The 18,027-nt window shown below is 42.7% G+C and overlaps 1 protein-coding gene across 2 annotated transcripts in view; it reads right to left on the bottom strand.

Moving 5' to 3' along the window:
• PALD1 (phosphatase domain containing paladin 1) overlaps nucleotides 1-18,027 on the bottom strand; it is a 323,151-nt gene that overhangs the window by 37,046 nt on the left and 268,078 nt on the right. For both annotated transcript variants that reach the window (XM_040439040.1, XM_040439041.1), the window contains one exon: nucleotides 16,457-16,612. In XM_040439040.1, coding sequence (XP_040294974.1) covers nucleotides 16,457-16,612 — 156 coding nt within the window. The remainder of the gene's footprint in view (nucleotides 1-16,456; nucleotides 16,613-18,027) is intronic.

Here is an 18,027-nt window from a genome sequence, read left to right on the forward strand (position 1 = left end):
CTTCTCCTGAGTACGGAGATACCAGATGTGTGACACTTTTTTGCAGCCTAGGTGGGCAAAGGGGCCCATATTCCAAAGAGCACCTTTCGGATTTCACTGGTCAGTTTTTACAGAATTTGATTTCAAACTCCTTACCACACATTTGGGCCCCTAGAATGCCAGGGCAGTATAACTACCCCACAAGTGACCCCATTTTGGAAAGAAGAGACCCCAAGGTATTCGCTGATGGGCATAGTGAGTTCATGGAAATTTTTATTTTTTGTCACAAGTTAGTGGAATATGAGACTTTGTATGAAAAAAAAAAATCATCATTTTCCACTAACTTGTGACAAAAAATAAAAAATTCTAGGAACTTGCCATGCCCCTCACGGAATACCTTGGGGTGTCTTCTTTCCAAAATGGGGTCACTTGTGGGGTAGTTATACTGCCCTGGCATTTTCCAGGGGCCCTAATGTCTGGTAAGTAGGTAAATGACCTGTGAAATCCGAAAGGTGCTCTTTGGAATGTGGGCCCCTTTGCCCACCTAGGCTGCAAAAAAGTGTCACACATGTGGTATCGCCGTATTCAGGAGAAGTTGGGGAATGTGTTTTGTGGTGTCATTTTACATATACCCATGCTAAGTGAGAGAAATATCTTGGCAAAAGACAACTTTTCCCATTTTTTTATACAAAGTTGGCATTTGACCAAGATATTTATCTCACCCAGCATGGGTATATGTAAAATGACACCCCAAAACATATTCCCCAACTTCTGCTGAATACGGAGATACCACATGTGTGACACTTTTTTGCAGCCTAGGTGGGCAAAGGTGCCCAAATTCCTTTTAGGAGGGCATTTTTAGACATTTGGATACCAGACTTCTTCTCACGATTTGGGGCCCCTAAAATGCCAGGGCAGTATAAATACCCCACATGTGACCCCATTTTGGAAAGAAGACACCCCAAGGTATTCAATGAGGGGCATGGCGAGTTCATTGAAAAAAAAAATTTTGGGCACAAGTTAGCGGAAATTGATTTTTTTGATTTTTTTCTCACAAAGTCTCCCTTTCCGCTAACTTGGGACAAAAATTTCAATCTTTCGTGGACTCAATGTGCCCCTCAGCGAATACCTTGGGGTGTCTTCTTTCCAAAATGGTGTTATTTGCGGGGTGTTTGTACTGCCCTGGCATTTGAGGGTCTCCGCAATCATTACATGTATGCCCAGCATTAGGAGTTTCTGCTATTCTCCTTATATTGAGCATACGGGTAATGAGATTTTTTTTTTCCGTTCAGCCTCTGGGCTGAAAGAAAAAAATGAACGGCACAGATTTCTTCATTCGCATCGATCAATGTGGATGAAAAAATCTCTGCCAAAAAAAGAAAAAAGGGGGGAAAGGCGTCTGCCAGGACATAGGAGCTCCGCCCAACATCCATACCCACTTCAGCTCGTATGCCCTGGCAAACCAGATTTCTCCATTCACATCAATCGATGTGGATGAATAAATCATTGCCGGGATTTTTTTTTTTATATATATACAAAGTGTTTGCCAAAGTATATGAACACCGCCACCTCCTCAGCTCATATGCCTCGGCAAACGTATCTTTTACTGCAGAGGAGAAATCTCGTCTTGCAGCGCCGCATACACCGACTTGCGTGTAATCTGACAGCAGTGCAATGCTTCTGTCAGAATGCACATCAGTGCTGCAGCTAGTTGATCGGTTGGTCCACCTGGAAGGTAAAAAAAACAAAACAAAAAAGAAAAAACCAGGCCGCAAAGCAATAACTTTATTAACTTTAGAACAGAACATATTAACTTTTTTTTTACTTTTTAAACTTTTTTACTTACCGGTAATTTTTTTTTTGTTTAGTTTTTTTTACCTTTATAGAACAAACCTCTCCTTCCCCATGGGACAATGTGCAAAGCGCAAATCGCCCAAAGATGTGGCGAAGTACGTTATGCACTTTATCCCAGGTGAAAGGAGAGGTTTGCAGCAGCTGAGAGTAAAAGGGCCCTAATAGCCCTGTGTGCCTGTCCTGTGAGATGCAATCCCTATGCTAGGTGTACCTGTGTGTGGTACTTCCGGAAACACTCACCAAAGCATAGGGCAGGGTGGTCAGGACAGAAATAGCGGGTGTCACGCCTTATTCCACTCCTGCTACAGACACGACATCTTTTTCGGGGTGACGGTTGGGTTGAGGTACCAGGAACGACACTGGGGAAATGTCGCTCGTGTAGACGGCTAACTACACTGGTGGATGGGGCCACGGAACCTCCTGGATATAGGAGGTTCTCGATGATCTCTTCCTGGAATTTGAGGAAGGATCCTGTTCTCCCAGCCTTACTGTAGAGAACAAAACTATTGTAGAGCGCCAATTGAATTAAATATACAGACACCTTCTTATACCAGCGTCTGGTTCTGCGGGAAACTAAATACGGAGACAACATCTGGTCATTGAAGTCCACCCCTCCCATGAGCGCATTATAGTCGTGGACACAGAGGGGCTTTTCAATGACACGGGTTGCTCGCTCAATTTGGATTGTCGTGTCTGCGTGAATGGAGGAGAGCATGTAAACGTCACGCTTGTCTCTCCATTTCACCGCGAGCAGTTCTTCGTTACACAAGGCAGCCCTCTCCCCCCTTGCAAGACGGGTGGTTACAAGCCGTTGGGGGAAGCCCACGCGACTAGTTCATGCGGTGCCACAGGCGCAAATCCGTTCTAGAAACAAATGCCTAAAGAGGGCCACACTTGTGTAAAAATTGTCCACATAAAGATGGTACCCCTTGCCGAATAAGGGTGACACCAAGTCCCAGACTGTCTTCCCACTGCTCCCCAGGTAGTCAGGGCAACCAACCGGCTCCAGGGTCTGATCTTTTCCCTCATAGATCCGAAATTTGTGGGTATAGCTTGTGGCCCTTTCACAGAGCTTATACAATTTGACCCCATACCGGGCACGCTTGCTTGGGATGTATTGTTTGAAGCCAAGGCGCCCGGTAAAATGTATTAGGGACTCGTCTACGCAGATGTTTTGCTCGGGGGTATACAAATCTGCAAATTTCTGGTTGAAATGGTCTATGAGGGGCCGAATTTTGTGGAGGCGGTCAAAAGCTGGGTGGCCTCTGGGACGGGAGGTGGTGTTGTCGCTAAAATGCAGGAAACGGAGGATGGCCTCAAATCGTGCCCTGGACATAGCAGCAGAGAACATGGGCATGTGATGAATCGGGTTCGTGGACCAATATGACCGCAATTCATGCTTTTTTGTCAGGCCCATGTTGAGGAGAAGGCCCAAAAAAAATTTAAGTTCGGAAACTTGGACTGGTTTCCACCGGAAAGGCTGGGCATAAAAGCTTCCCGGGTTGGCGGATATAAATTGTGTGGCATACTGGTTGGTCTCTTGAGCCGTCTCAACCCGAACTCCAGACTGGGCGGTGAAAGGGGGAACTAATGGTGCGGCTGAAGTTGGTGACTGCCAATCAGGGTTTGCCAGCACCTCAGGGATTCTAGGGGCTCTACGGGCCTGTCTGTGCGGTGGCTGCGACGGGGTAACTAGTGCACGTGCCACCGTACCAGCTTCAACTGCCCTTCTGGTGCTCGCCACGTCACCATGTTGTACGGCAGTGCTGGTACTAGGTCCAGGGAGGGCTGCGCTGCTGGTGTATGCCTCACCACGTGATCCGGCAGCGACAGCCCCACTCTGCTGCTCTTGAAGCGGATCCTGCATAACCTGTGGTCTAGCGACACGGGGCCGGGTACGCCTGGTGCTGCCAGGGACCTCAACCTCCTCGTCCGAACTTTGGGTCAGAGAGCCACTGCTTTCCACAGGTTCATATTCTGACCCGCTAGATTCGTCAGATAAGGGTTCCCACTCCTCATCCGACTGGGTCAGAATCCTGTAGGCCTCTTCAGAAGAATACCCCCTGTTTGACATTTTGGACTACTAAATTTAGGGGTATTCCCTGAGACTACCCAAGAAAAAAAGCAAGCCTGTCTTACAAAGGGGAGGCTAGCGAAGTACCGGAGGCCGCTGCGGTTGATAAAAAATATCAAAACTGATTTTTTTATCGCCGCAGTGCGTGTAAAATGAATGTGCAGTGATCAAAAAAAAATATATTTTTTGTCACTGCGGTGGGGCGGGCGTGGGTGAACGCACGTGTGGGCGACCGATCAGGCCTGATCGGGTAAACACTGCGTTTTGGGTGGAGGGCAAGCTAAGGTGACACTAATACAATTATAGATCTGACCGTGATCAGTTTTGATCACTTACAGATACTATAAAAGTACAAATGCTGATTAGCGATACGCTAAACAGCGAATAAGTGACTGCGGTGCGGTGGGCTGGGCGCTAACTCACGCTAAACTACCTAACCAAGGGGCCTAAACTATCCCTAAAACCTAACAGCCAATACTAGTGAAAAAAAGGGGTGATCAAAGGGTTAATTGGGGTGCAGGTGGGTGATCTGGGGCTAAGGTGTAGTGTTTGGTGTACTTACAGTTCAGTCTGCTTCTCTGCTGGATCCAACCGACAAAAAGGACCAGCAGAGAAGCAGAGAAGCCATATAACAGATCATATTTACTAATATGATCTGTTATATGACTTGTGATTGGATTTTTTGAAAATCGCCAGCCTGCCAGCCAATGATTGTTGCTGGCAGGCTGGTGACGAAATTGTTCTTTAACTTTTGCCGGCCCGCGATGCGCATGCGCGGGCCGGCTTGGAGCGAAATCTCGCGTCTCGCGAGATGACGCGTATATGCGTGATTGTGCGCAGCGCTGCCACCTCCGGAACGCGAATCTGCGTTAGGCGGTCCGGAGGTGGTTAAAGGGGCTGTCTGAATTATTTTGTTCTTTGTAGGTTTCTAACTAGGCAAATGTAAGGACTTTTCAATTCACTTTATCTCCAAGTGCTCCTTTCTCAGATTTCACTGAGGGTCACATGACCTGTGATGCCAGCTTCTCTCCCTGCTCTGATAAGGTTTCGTGCACAAGCCTGAGAGAGCAGATAAGTGTCTGCACACGAGACTTTACTGTGCTGGCCATGCCCTCCTGCACTGCCGGTTGCTGCTTATTGCTCTATCCCTGGAATCTTGAAGAAAAACATTAACCCCTTCAGCTGCACAGACTCAGGGCTGAAGGCTTTACTGAGTAGCTGCAGGCTGTGAGGAGACAAATTCTGGGCACAGGAGCTGACAGAGGAGTTCTGCAGAGCCCTGCACAAGAACAGGTATGGGGAAGATCCTGTGTGTATCAGCAGTGTAATTGTACAGCTGGGACTTATAGTCCTACAAATACAACATGCTGCTGAGTCTCCCAGCAGGCAGACATGTCAGTCAGGGCAGCACTTGTATTCACTCCCTTTGCAGATCAGGGGGAGGGGCAGACATTGTTGTTATTGTAGGTAAACAAAGGGTCAGAAGAGAACCAGGCAAATGAGAAAAAAAAAAATATTTTTTGGCCTAAAACTTGCTTAGCTTAGTTTTATATTGCTGCCCATCAGATTTACAGTGCTATATTTTTTTTTTTCATAACTCGAACAAACCCTTTAAATCCCATTGTATTGAATAGGGGGTATGCAAACAGCACAGTAGAACAAGTTATGGAAGCAGCATAGTTTTTTCTGCTATGCCATTTGCTGCTCGGCTGTTTCCGTAAGCCAGTTAACTTGGGGCTGGCACTTAGTCCCATCTAGTCGTGGAAATGGCAAGATGGGACAACCTCTTCAACGCTCAGGATTGTGGGGGTCCCAGCAGTCGAAACCCCACTGATCAGGAAGTGCAAAATGTAATCCCATTCTGTGACAGGAAACCCTTTCTTTTTGCATATTTAAACAAAGGCGATAACATCTGCTGAGGAGCAGATTTTACATGATAAGGAACAAAGAACCCTCATTCACAATCACTGCCATGTATAAACATACCACCGATCACTCCACAAATGACCAAACAGTTTTGTCAGGTGACTGCATCTCTCATGCTGCACATCGCCCCATCTAAACAGGGAATGTGCTGCTGATAATATGCACAATAAAGGGGGAGGTGAATAATTGTGCTAACTATCATTTGTCCCCATTCAGTTTGCATTGGGCCACGTGGAAGGCCCTTTAAACGAGTGCGGATTGACTTTTACATCATTGATTGCTGCTCTGGATAGAAGCTGCTCAGTATAAATAGTCTTCAGGTGTAGCCTGAAACTACTTAGTAACAATAATCCACTAGTTAAAAACATGTAATTAAGATATATGACAAATACTTAGGTTTTAAAACTGTTGGCACTAACTTGCTTAAATGTGAACTTTCATTTTAAAGGCATATATTCACACTTGTCATTGGGAACTTGATCTTTGAAGGTTCACAATGTTTTGGTCTGATTAGTATACTTTTATTTCTAAGATATGCCTTCTCTGACATGCTGATTTGTGAAGCTGCAAGCTTCCCTCCCTGCCTTAACCTTGTGCCTGTGTCTTCTCCCCTCGCTCTCTGGATTGCTGTGAAATGAATATGGATGAATACTGTGAAAACATGACTCTCAATGGACTTTTATAAGCATCATGTAATCTGATCCTTTAATGAGCTGACAGTCCATCTCCCCATCTTGGAACATGTTGGTTTAGGAGGGGAGAGTAGAAGAGCTGATAAGTGGAAAACCATTTTTTTTTAATAAGATATACAACCCCAATTTAAAAAAAGTTGGGATGCTCTGTACCTGTGATGGCTAACCTCCGGCACTCCAGCTGTGGTAAAACTACAACTCCCAAGATGCACATTTGCTTGGCTGTTCTCAAGACTCAATAGAAATAAATGGAGCATGCTGGGAGTCGCAGTTTCACTACAGCTGGAGTGCCGGAGGTTAGCCATCACTGCTCTTCACCCAGGATAGCCCGGGACCTGCAGGTGTTCCTCTCCTTGAACAGGAAGTCAATAAGGATAGTGGGAAGTTCCACCTTTTTATATCTGTAGGTTTCCTGTCCTGGGGGGCAGACCTCTCTCCTGGTGCTGCTGTGGGTGAAGAGAAATTTTTTGCTGATAAGATAGCAACTTTTTTGGAACTGGAGTTGTAAGGTTACTTTCACACTTGCGTTGTTCTTTTCCGGCATAGAGTTCCGTCACAGGGGCTCTATACCGGAAAAGAACTGATCAGGTATGTCCCCATGCATTCTGAATAGGGAGTAATCCGTTCAGTTTGCATCAGGATGTCTTCAGTTCAGTCGTTTTGACTGATCAGGCAAAAGAGAAAACCGCAGCATGCTACGGTTTTATCTCCGGCTAAAAAAACTGAAGACTTGCCTGAATGCCGGATCCGGCATTTTTTCCCATAGGAATGTATTAGTGCCGGATTCGGCATTCAGAATACCGGAATGCCGGATCCGTCCTTCCGGTATGCGCATGCGCAGACTGAAAAAAAGGTGAAAAAATAAATGCCGGATCCGTTTTTGCCGGATGACACCGGAAAGACGGATCCGGCATTTCAATGCATTTTTTCGACTGATCAGGCATTTTTAAGACTGATCAGGATCCTGATCAGTCTTACTAATGCCATCAGTTAGCATACATTTTGCCTGATCCGGCAGGCAGTTCCGGCGACGGAACTGCTTGCCGGATCTCTCTGCCGCAAGTGTGAAAGTAGCCTGAGTTGTGTAAAATGTAAATAAATGTATATAAAAGCAGAATGTAACAATTTGAAAATCTCAGACCCATATTTTAGTCACAAAAGAACACATTTTAGATGTTGAAAGTGAGACATTTTACCATTTTATTAAAACAATAATTCATTTAGATCTTGATGGCAGCAAAAGTTGGAACAAGGGCAATAAACGGCTGGAAAATTAAGTAGTACTAAGAAAAACCACCTGGATGAGCAATTTGCAACTAAAGTCACATGATTGGGTATAAAAAGATGATACTATAGTAGAGAGGCAGAGTCTGTCAGAAACCAAACTGGGCAGAAGTTCAACAATCTGAAAAAAACTAACTAAAAATTGTGGAACAATTTCAGAAAAATGTTCCTCAATGTCACATTGTGACGACTTTGAACATCTCACCATGTACAGAACACAATATCAAAAGTTTCAGAGAATCTGGAAAAATGTATGTGTGCATGGGACAACAATGACCATCAATATTGGATGCTCGTGATCTACGGGCCCTCAGTCAGCACTGCATTAAAAACTGGCATGGTTCTATACTGAAAATCACTGCATGGGCCCAGGAACACTTCCAGAAATCATTTACTGTGTACGCAGTTTGACGTGCAATCCATAAATGCGAAGAAAAAAAAAAGCCATATGTATAATGCAAATAAAAAGCCAGAAAAAAACACAATCTTTTCTGGCCCAAAACTCATTTAAAATGGACTGAGACAAAATGGTAAACTGTTCTGTGGTACAATGAATCAAAATTTGAAATTCTTTTTGGAAACCATGGACGCCATGTCGTGCAGACTCAAAAGGAAAGGACCATCCAGTATGTTATCAGCGCACAGTTCAAAAGCATGCATCTCTGATGGTATGAGGTTGCATTAGTGCCTATAACTTAGGAAGCTTACACATTTGGAAAGGCACTATCAATGCTGAACAATATATAGAGGCTTTAGAACAACATATGCTCCCATCCAGACAACGTCTGTTTCAGGGAAGGCCTTGCATATTTCAGCAGGACAATGCCAAACCACATACTGCATCCATAACAGCATCACTTTGCAGAAGAGGAGTTCGGGTGCTGAACTAGCTTGCCTGCAGTCCAGACCTTTCACCAATAGAAAACATTTGGGGCATCATGGAAAGAAAAATCTGGCAATGACCCAGGATGGTTGAGGAGCTAGAATTCTATATCAGACAAGAAAGGGACAACATTCATCTCTGAGCAATTTTTCGTCTCAATTCCCAGACATTTTCGCAGACTGTTGTTAACCCATTCCCAACATATGACGTAATAGTACGTCATGGCGGCAGGTGCGCTCCCGCATTTTTACATACTATTATGTCATGGTGATCGGGCGGGCACCGGAGCAGTGCGCGCCCGATCACTGCAGGGGCACGGCAGTTCCTGGTATAGCAATGCCGGGGGAATAACCCCTTCTTTGCCGCAATCAACGCTGTCTGCAGCATAGAAGGGATTTGCGGCAGGCGAGGGAGCCCATCGGGTCCCCGCGCTGCTGTGGCAGGGACCCAATGGGTGAGAAGGCAGCCCAATGCCGTGCAGTGGCTGCCAAATGCCTTGCACGGCATCAGAACCTGCATTCTACAGGTGCCAAGAAGATCCTGGCTCAGGCTGGGTCTCCTGAGCAACCTGTTAGTGTATTACTCAGTGTAGATGTATTACAGATGTATTGTAATAAATTGCAAAGGGGATCAGACCCCCAAAAGTAAAGTACCAGAGTGGCAAAGAAATGAAGTTTAAAAAAAAAAAAAAAAGTAAAAAAAAAAGAGTTTTTAATAAAAAAAAACCATTTCAAGTAAAAAAAAGAAAGAAAACGCCCCTTTCACCTGATTTTATATTAAAAAAAATAAAAAGCACACACACACACACATATTAGGTATCGCGGCGTCCGTAACGACCGACTCTATAAATATATCACATGATCCAACCACCAAATTTTTGTCACTTTATATCACAAAAAGTGCAACACCAAGCGATCAAAAAGGCTTATGCCCCCCAAACTGGTACCAATAAAACTGTCCTTCATCCCGCAAAAAAAAGAGCCCCTACATAAGACAATTGCCCAAAAAATAAAAAAATAACTATAGCTGTTAAAGTGAAATAAATTTAAAAATAATACATATTAGGTATCGCCGCGTCCATAACAACCATCTCTATAAAAATATCACATGACTTACCGGTAACCCCTAAGGTGAAGCTTTTTGTCACGTTACATCACAAAAATTGCAACACCAAGCGATCAAAAAGGTGTATGCCCCCCAAAAGAGTATGAATCAAACCGTCACCTCATCCCACAAAAAATGAAACCCTACCTAAGACAAATGTCCCAAAAAATAAAATAAAACTATGACACTAAAATATGATATTTTTTTTGCTTAAAAAAGTATACATATTAGATGTGCCGTGCCGTAACAACCTGCTCTATGAAAAAATATCACATGACCTAACTCCTCAGGTGAACACCGTAAAAAAATAATAAAAACAGCGCCAAAAAAGCAATTTTTTGTCACCTATCATTTAAAGTGCAACACCAAGCGATCAAAAAAGTGTATGCCCCCCAAAATAGAACCAATCAAACCATCAACTCATCCCGCAAAAAATTTGCCCCTACCTAAGACAATCGGTCAAAAAAACACGAAAAAAAAACTATGGCTCTCAAACTATGGAGACACAAACATTTTTTTTTTGTTTCAAAAACGCTATTATTGTGTAAAACTTAAATAAAATAATTAAAAGTATACATATTAGGTATTGCCACATCTGCAATGACCTGCTCTATAAAAAAATATCACGTGACCTAACCCCTCAGGTGAACACTGTAAAAATAAATAAATAAAAACTGTGCCAAAACAACCAATTTTTTGGGTCACCTTGCCTCAAAGTGTAATAATGAATGATCAAAAAAATCATATGTACCAAAAAATGGTACCAATAAAAACCAACTCTTTCTGCAAAAATCAAGCCACTGCACAAGACGATCGGCAGAAAAAATACGGTAAATAAATGACAATTTAAAAAAAAAATGCTTTATTATGTAAAACTGAAACAAACAAAGTAGACATATTTGATATCATTGTGTCCGTAACAACCTGCTCTATAAAAATAGCGCATGATCTACCCTGTCAGATGAACAGTGCCATTTTTTGGTTACCTTGCCTCACAAAAAACTTAATATAGAGCGATTACAAATCATATGTACCCCAAAATAGTACCAATAAAACAGTCACCTTATCCCCTAGTTTCCAAAATGGGGTCACTTTTGGGAGTTTCTACTGTAGGGATGCATGAGGGGGGCTTCAAATGGGACAATGTGTCTAAAAACCAGTCTAGCAAAATCTGCCTTCCAAAAACCATACGGCGTTCCTTTCCTTCTGCGCCCTGCCGTGCGACCTTACATCAGTTTACGACCATATGTGGGGTGTTTCTGTAAAGCGCAGTATCAGGGTAATAAATGTGGAGTGAAATTGTTTGGCTGTTAAAAATGGAAAATCTGCCAAAAAAGTAACATTTTGAAATTTAATCTCCATTTTCCTTTAATTCTTGTGGAACACCTAAGGGGTTAACAAAGTTCGTAAAATCAGTTTTGAGTAACTTGAGGAGTGTAGTTTCTACAATTGGGTCATTTATTGGGGGTTTCTATTATGTAAGCCCCACAAAGTGACTTCAGACCTGAACTGGTCCTTAAAAAGTGGGTTTTGGAAATTCTTTTTAGAATTGCTTCTAAAATTCTAAGCCTTCTAACGTCCCCAAAAAATAAAATGACATTAAAAAAAATGATGCAAACACAAAGTAGACATATGGGGAATGTTAGGTCATAAATATTTTATGAGGTATCACTGTTTTAAAAGCAGAGAAATTGACATTTTGAAAATTGAGAATTTTTTTAAACTTTTGGTGAATTTGGGATTTTTTCATAAATAAAAGGTGAAGTATATTGACTGCTATATGAGATTATATACTGGTTGGGCTGCTGTATGTGATTATATACTGGGGGGCTGCTGTATGAGATTATATACTGGGGGCTGCTGTATGAGATTAAATACTGGGGGGGCTGCTGTATGAGATTAAATACTGGGGGGCCTGCTGTATGAGATTATATACTGGGAGGGCTGCTGTATGAGATTATATACTAGGGGGGCTGCTGTGTGAGATTATATACTGGGGTGCTGTATACTGTGGGGTGCTGTATACTGTGGGGAGCTATACTGCTCTACTGTATACTGCTGTATATTGAGGGGTGCTGCATACTGGGTGCTTTACTGCTCTACTGTATACTGTGGGGTGCTGTATACTGGGTGCTTTACTGCTCTACTGTATACTGTGGGGTACTGTGTACTGGGTGCTATACTGCTCTACTGTATACTGTGGGGTGCTGTATACTGGGTGCTATACTGCTCTACTGTATACTGTAGGGTACTGTATATTGTGGGGTGCTGTATACTGGGTGCTATACTGCTCTACTGTATACTGTGGGTGCTGTATACTGGGTGCTATATTGCTCTACTGTATATTGTGGGGTGCTGTATATTGTGGAGTGCTATACTGTTCTACTGTATACTGTGGGGTGCTATACTGTATGCTATAGGATGCTATACTGCATACTGTGGGGTGTTATACTATGTATTGTATACTGTGGGGTGCTGTATACTATAGTGTGCTATACTGCATACTGTGGGGTGCTATACACTATAGGGTGCTATACTGCATACTGTGTGGTGCTATATACTATAGGGTGCTATACTGCATACTGTTGGGTGCTGTATACTATAGGGTGCTATATTGCATACTATGGGGTGCTATATACTATAGGGTGCTATACTGCATACTGTGGGGTGCTGGGGTGCACTGTAAGCTATATTATATATAGTGGTGGAGGGCGTGATTGCCTGCTAGGGTGTGGGAAGGCGGGATCCAGGGGGCCAAGTAAATTCTTGCCCAGGGTCCAATCAATATTAAAGATGGCCCTGCCCAAGCCGACCCACTACAAGTGCGCCACGAGTCCGCACACCCGCATCCCGCCGGCAGCAGCGCAATTTATTCACCAATACAATTTATTCACCAGTCCGCTCGCTCACCAGTGCAGGGTCAGGGTGACAGGGTCCTTTAAGGCTAGCGCAGAGGCTGTCTGGGTAGCGGACATGCGTGACACACGTCTGCTACGTCACGTGACCCCCCCCAGCGGGATTAATGCAGGGGAGCAAGCGCCGGCCTGTGTGACTTCGTCTGCTGCCTAAGTTCCTTTAGTGCCTGTCTGCCCTCAGTGCCCGCCCTGATAATATATTGTATATAATTTAAAGTCCAGGAACAAAACAAGTATACAAAGGAACAATAGTTGTAGTGCTATGTCCCTTTGTATACTTGTGGTTGTAGTGCATTGTCCCTTTGCATACTGGGGGTTGTAGTGCTTTGTCTCTTTGCATATTAGAGTCTTGTAATGACATCACTCATTTTACCATAATATAAACGGTGAAACCAAAAAAGTAATATTTGTGGATTCTGTCGTGTTTACAATTACAGTATCAAAAAATTAATGGAGAACAAGGAAGGACTTCTAGAAAAGTAAGCTTCGTGGTACAAACATTTTTTGAAATTATGACAAGTGGCCTTTTTTTTTTTTACTTAAGCCCCTGCCCTTCAAAATGTCTGTGCACATCCCTGCCTGCAGGGTTAAACTACATACAGGGTTTGTTTGTAGTCTGTCACTAAGTACCAGTATTGACACGGTGCACCCAAGTATAAATAGGAGCTGTATACAAAAACAGTAAGGCCTCTTTCACATAAGCAATATGAAACTCATCCATGTTCAGTCAGTGAAAATCTTATATTTTCCCTCCAATATGCTACAATTTGTTTCAGTATTTTCTGCAAATATGTTAAGTTCTTGCATGAAAGTAATCAGTTTTCATGCACGTATAAAAAAATAACAAGCCAAGACGGATCCGTCATGAACTCCATTGAAAGTCAATGGGAGACGAATCCATTTTCTATTGTGCCAGATTGTCAGAGAAAACTGATCCGTCCCCATTGACTTAGATTGTGTGCCAGGACGGATCAGTTTGGCTCAGTTTCGTCAAGCGGACAGCAAAACGCTGCAGGCAGCGTTTTGGTGTCCGCATCCCGATCGGAATGGAGACTGATCGGAGGCAAACTGATGCATTCTGAGCAGATCCATTTCCATCCAGAATTCATTAGAATGCAAACTGATCCGTTTTGGACCGCTTGTGAGAGCCCATGACGGATCTCACAAACGGAAAGCCAAAACGAGAGTGTGAAAGTAGCCTCAGGTGTTGCAGCCCCTGGGGCCTTTCAAAAAAGGTGTGTATATGTAATGACAGATCATGTGACACTTAGATTGCACACAGGTGAACATCATTTCACGAATTATGTGACTTCTGAAGGTCATTGGTTGCACCAGAGCTTTTTATGGGCTTATTAACAAAGGGGGTGAATACATACTTTGACACAGTGAGAGGTTTGGTCTAGGAAAACAGGTATTTTCCTCCAGCATGTGCTGCTGGGCTGATTTACAGCCAGGTGAGGTTAAATACTGGAGCGGATTTTAAATGCCAGTCCGGGTTTTGGCAGCACCTGGCTGTCCTTAAAGGGGTTCTACAGTTTGTAGGTAATGATCTATCCTCTGGCCTTCTCAAACAGCTGATCGGCGGGGGTCCTGGGTGTCGGACCCCCGCCGGTCAGATGCTGATGATCTATCCAGAGGATAGATCATCAGTTAAAACAAACTGCAGAACCCCTTTAAATAGGCAGCTGGGCTCAGAAGCGGGGTCTCTGTGTTGGGATCTGGGAGCCTTGTGTCTGGATGAAGGCTTGCTATCTGTTTGGCGTAAAAACAGGTTGGTACTGCTATCAGCAAGGACTCTTTGAGGCAGAATTGTCGCATGGTGTGAATTAGCACCAATAATGCAAGGTGACTTTTTGTTTGAATATGACTTCTTGTTTTGTCACTTGCCTAAAGTGTGAATAAAACACTGAACTGTTTGATCCAAAGAACTTGTTGCCTCTATACTGCGTCCGCTAATCCTGTCTACCACAGCGAGTCCCCACAATACACACATGCCATTTTTCTGTTTTCTATTTCTAAACAATAGTTTTATTTATATATTTTTCTCATTTCACTTCACCAACTTAGACTATTGTGTTCTGATCCATCACATAAAATTCAGATTAACAAAGCATTAAAATTAAGGCTGTAATGTAACAAAACACGAAAAAAGTCGGTTTATAATCATAGTAAATACAGCAATAACGCAATTCAACAATTATACAAATATTTAACTTGCACACACTTAGGCAACTGAATGTTTTATTTATATTCTGTAGGTGCCAATTTGCTTAAAAGTGGTAGCTTTGTTTTTGCACTGCACATGTGGGGGTTGTGACTGCCTTCATCTTGGTCATGTGCTCTTCCTACCTGCCCAAAGCGGTTATTAATTAGTTTACAATAAAGCTGGTTCCTGCTTATCCTGAGCTTACTTTGTAGGCTTTACCTTATGTAGAGAGTTAAGTGTCCTATTGTAGCGGTTTTTATAGTGTAAGGACTCATCTGAATGAGGTTACCTTGTTGTGGCAGGTGGGCTCACGCAATTTCATCAAAAGGTGTGCTAAGAAACTCAATTTATAAGCACAGTAAATATAGAGGTAATGCAATTTAAAATAATGAAAACATTACATGCTTTCATAAATCTCATCACCTGCAGGGTGCTGCTGAATTTTTCATTTTATTTGCCTTTCCTCAATGCACTCATAGGATCTCGTAAACTTATATGCTTTTCTATCCCAATGTTTAGACAATTCTTTTAAGCACAACTTAAAAAAAAAAAGAAAAGACTCCAAAAGCAAAAAACAATAATAATAGATGTTTGGCTTGCATATATCTGGATAGATTTATAGATAGGATTTTTACAAAGTTTGTAAAATCAGTTTTGAGTAACTTGAGGTGTGTAGTTTCTACAATGGGGTCATTTATGGGGGGTTTATATTATGTAAGCCCCACAAAGTGACTTCAGACCTGAACTGGTCCTTAAAAAGTGGGTTTTGGACATTTTCTTAATTTTTTTTAGAATTGCTTCTAAAATTCTAAGCCTTCTAACATCCCCAAAAAATAAAATGACATTTACAAAATGATGCAAACATAAAGTAGACATATGGGAAATGTTAAGTAATAAATATTTTAGGTGGTCTTACTTTCTGTTTTACAAGCAGAGAAATAAAAATTTAGAAAATTGTGAATTTTTCAAACTTTTTGATAAAATTTGGGATTTTTTCATAAATAACGGCGACATATATTGACTCAAATTTTTGACCGTCACAAAGAACAATGTGTCGCGAGAAAACAATCTTTTACTAAGGTCTCAGGATAGGCCATCACCTAGCTGAGAGCCTGCTGACAGGTTTGACAACCTGCACCCTCACTGATCATCTGTTCGGGTGTAGCTATGGCACCGGAAGTCAGTGCTGGAATCACTAAGCACTGTAAACCTTGTAGTGGAGGGAACAGTGCTATAGGCTGTAGCGATGAGCTCCTTCTACTACAATGTGTCAGGATCTTGCCAATCAGGTACTGAAGGCCTATCTCAAGGATAGGCATTGCTAACATATGGATGGATGTGCAGAATGAGAAACTGCAGAATGCACATGGCAGATATCAGTGTTTTGCAGATGTGCAATTTGCTGACTGCAAGACTGATACAGTCGTGTGCATAAGGCCTTAAGCTGTAGGCAGGAATGAACTGATGAATATATATGGAAGCTATATGGAAGAGATGTAATTATTTCTGGATCTAGGACCAGTTTGATTTTACACGCACCTCATACATCCACTTGCTAAAGGGTCTCTGCCATCTGTCCTTCTTCTCCAAGTGAAGGTAAGCATTAAAGAGGATCAGGTAAATATATCTCTCCAAAGACTGCAGACTCCGCAGCTGAAGTAACTGCATTTCCTTCACATTTTTTGCTGTTTTAATCTGTGAAAAGAAAGAAACCATATTGGTACAACACAGAAAAAAGAAGCTAAACCAATAGTAGTAATAAATGTTATTTATGCCAAGCTTTGCAAGTAACAGGTCATTGCACACTGTTCTAGATTAGTGGTCTGCAACTTGTGGCGCTTCAGAAGTTGGTAAACTACAGCTCCCGGCATACACTGACTGCAGGCCACCAGGAATTTTAAATGCATAATTTCTGTATTGTTTTAGTCTTTTTCTGTTGGTTGACTGTGTTGCCATTTTCAATTTTAGCTACCAGATGTGTGTATCAAACAGTTCCGAACCCTACTGCGTATGGTGCTCTGAAGCCAACAAATGGTCACTGCACCCCTGCTAACTGAATTGCATACCCAGAAAAGGCTTACATTTTCACTGCAGTATAAGGCCTAGTTCACACTTCAGTGTTTGGTCAGTGATTTCCATCAGTGATTTTTAGCCAAAACAAGGTGCAGGTCAGAAACACAGAACGAGTGCAGATCTTTCCATTCTACCTTATCAATGAAGGCTCTATTCCTGGTTTTGGTTCAAAAATCACTGATGGAAATCACTGACCAAACACAGAAGTGTGAACTAGGCCTAAGAATTGGACCTCTGCTGATTGGTAAAGGGTTGCCTTCTCTGATGAGTCACGTTTTTTGCTTCATTGAACAGATGGATATTAGCATGTCAGACAAGAAACATCAAAGAACAAAAACCCTGCAGCCATTGCTGGAAGAACACAAGCTCGTGGTGGCATTGTTATGGTCTGTGGAATGTTTTCATGGCATTCTCTGGGTCCACTCATCCATTTTAGGTATAAAATTTTAATCCATCCTCACGTACTGTACACCCATACAGGCCGATTGTCCTCCCCGGGGCGAAGGGGATCTTCTAGGAAGACAATGCAACATGTCACATGGCTAGAAATGTCCAATATTGGTTGGAAGAGCATGACCAAGACTTCCAAGTACTACCCTGGCCCCCTAATTCCCCAGGCATACAACCCAATTGAGCATCTGTGAGAACACCTCAATCATTGTATTCGCTCTATGGATCCTCCTCCGCACACCTTCAACCAGCTGTGGGATGCACTGCAGTCAGCATGGCTCCAGATACCTGTGACAACCTATCAGGATGCTAGTGAGTCACTTCCAGTATATCTAGCTGCTGTCTGTGCTGCACATGACGGTTACTCTGGATATTAGCTGGTGGTCATAATAATGTGACGTGACTGTGTAGAAGCAGTATACTGTTTGCAATATTGAGTGCTTTTCATCAATGGAAGCTAGTCTTCCTCTCCTACCTGGCCAGAAAACAGGCTGCATCTGGCCAGATTTACTAACATTAATAAGTAATAATGAAATCATGTCTGAGGTTAACTGTACCTAAAATATATAAAATTTAACTACAATGTC

The sequence above is a fragment of the Bufo bufo genome, chromosome 6, assembly GCF_905171765.1.
Source record: "Bufo bufo chromosome 6, aBufBuf1.1, whole genome shotgun sequence".
In the NCBI taxonomy this organism is placed as follows: Eukaryota; Metazoa; Chordata; class Amphibia; order Anura; family Bufonidae; genus Bufo; species Bufo bufo.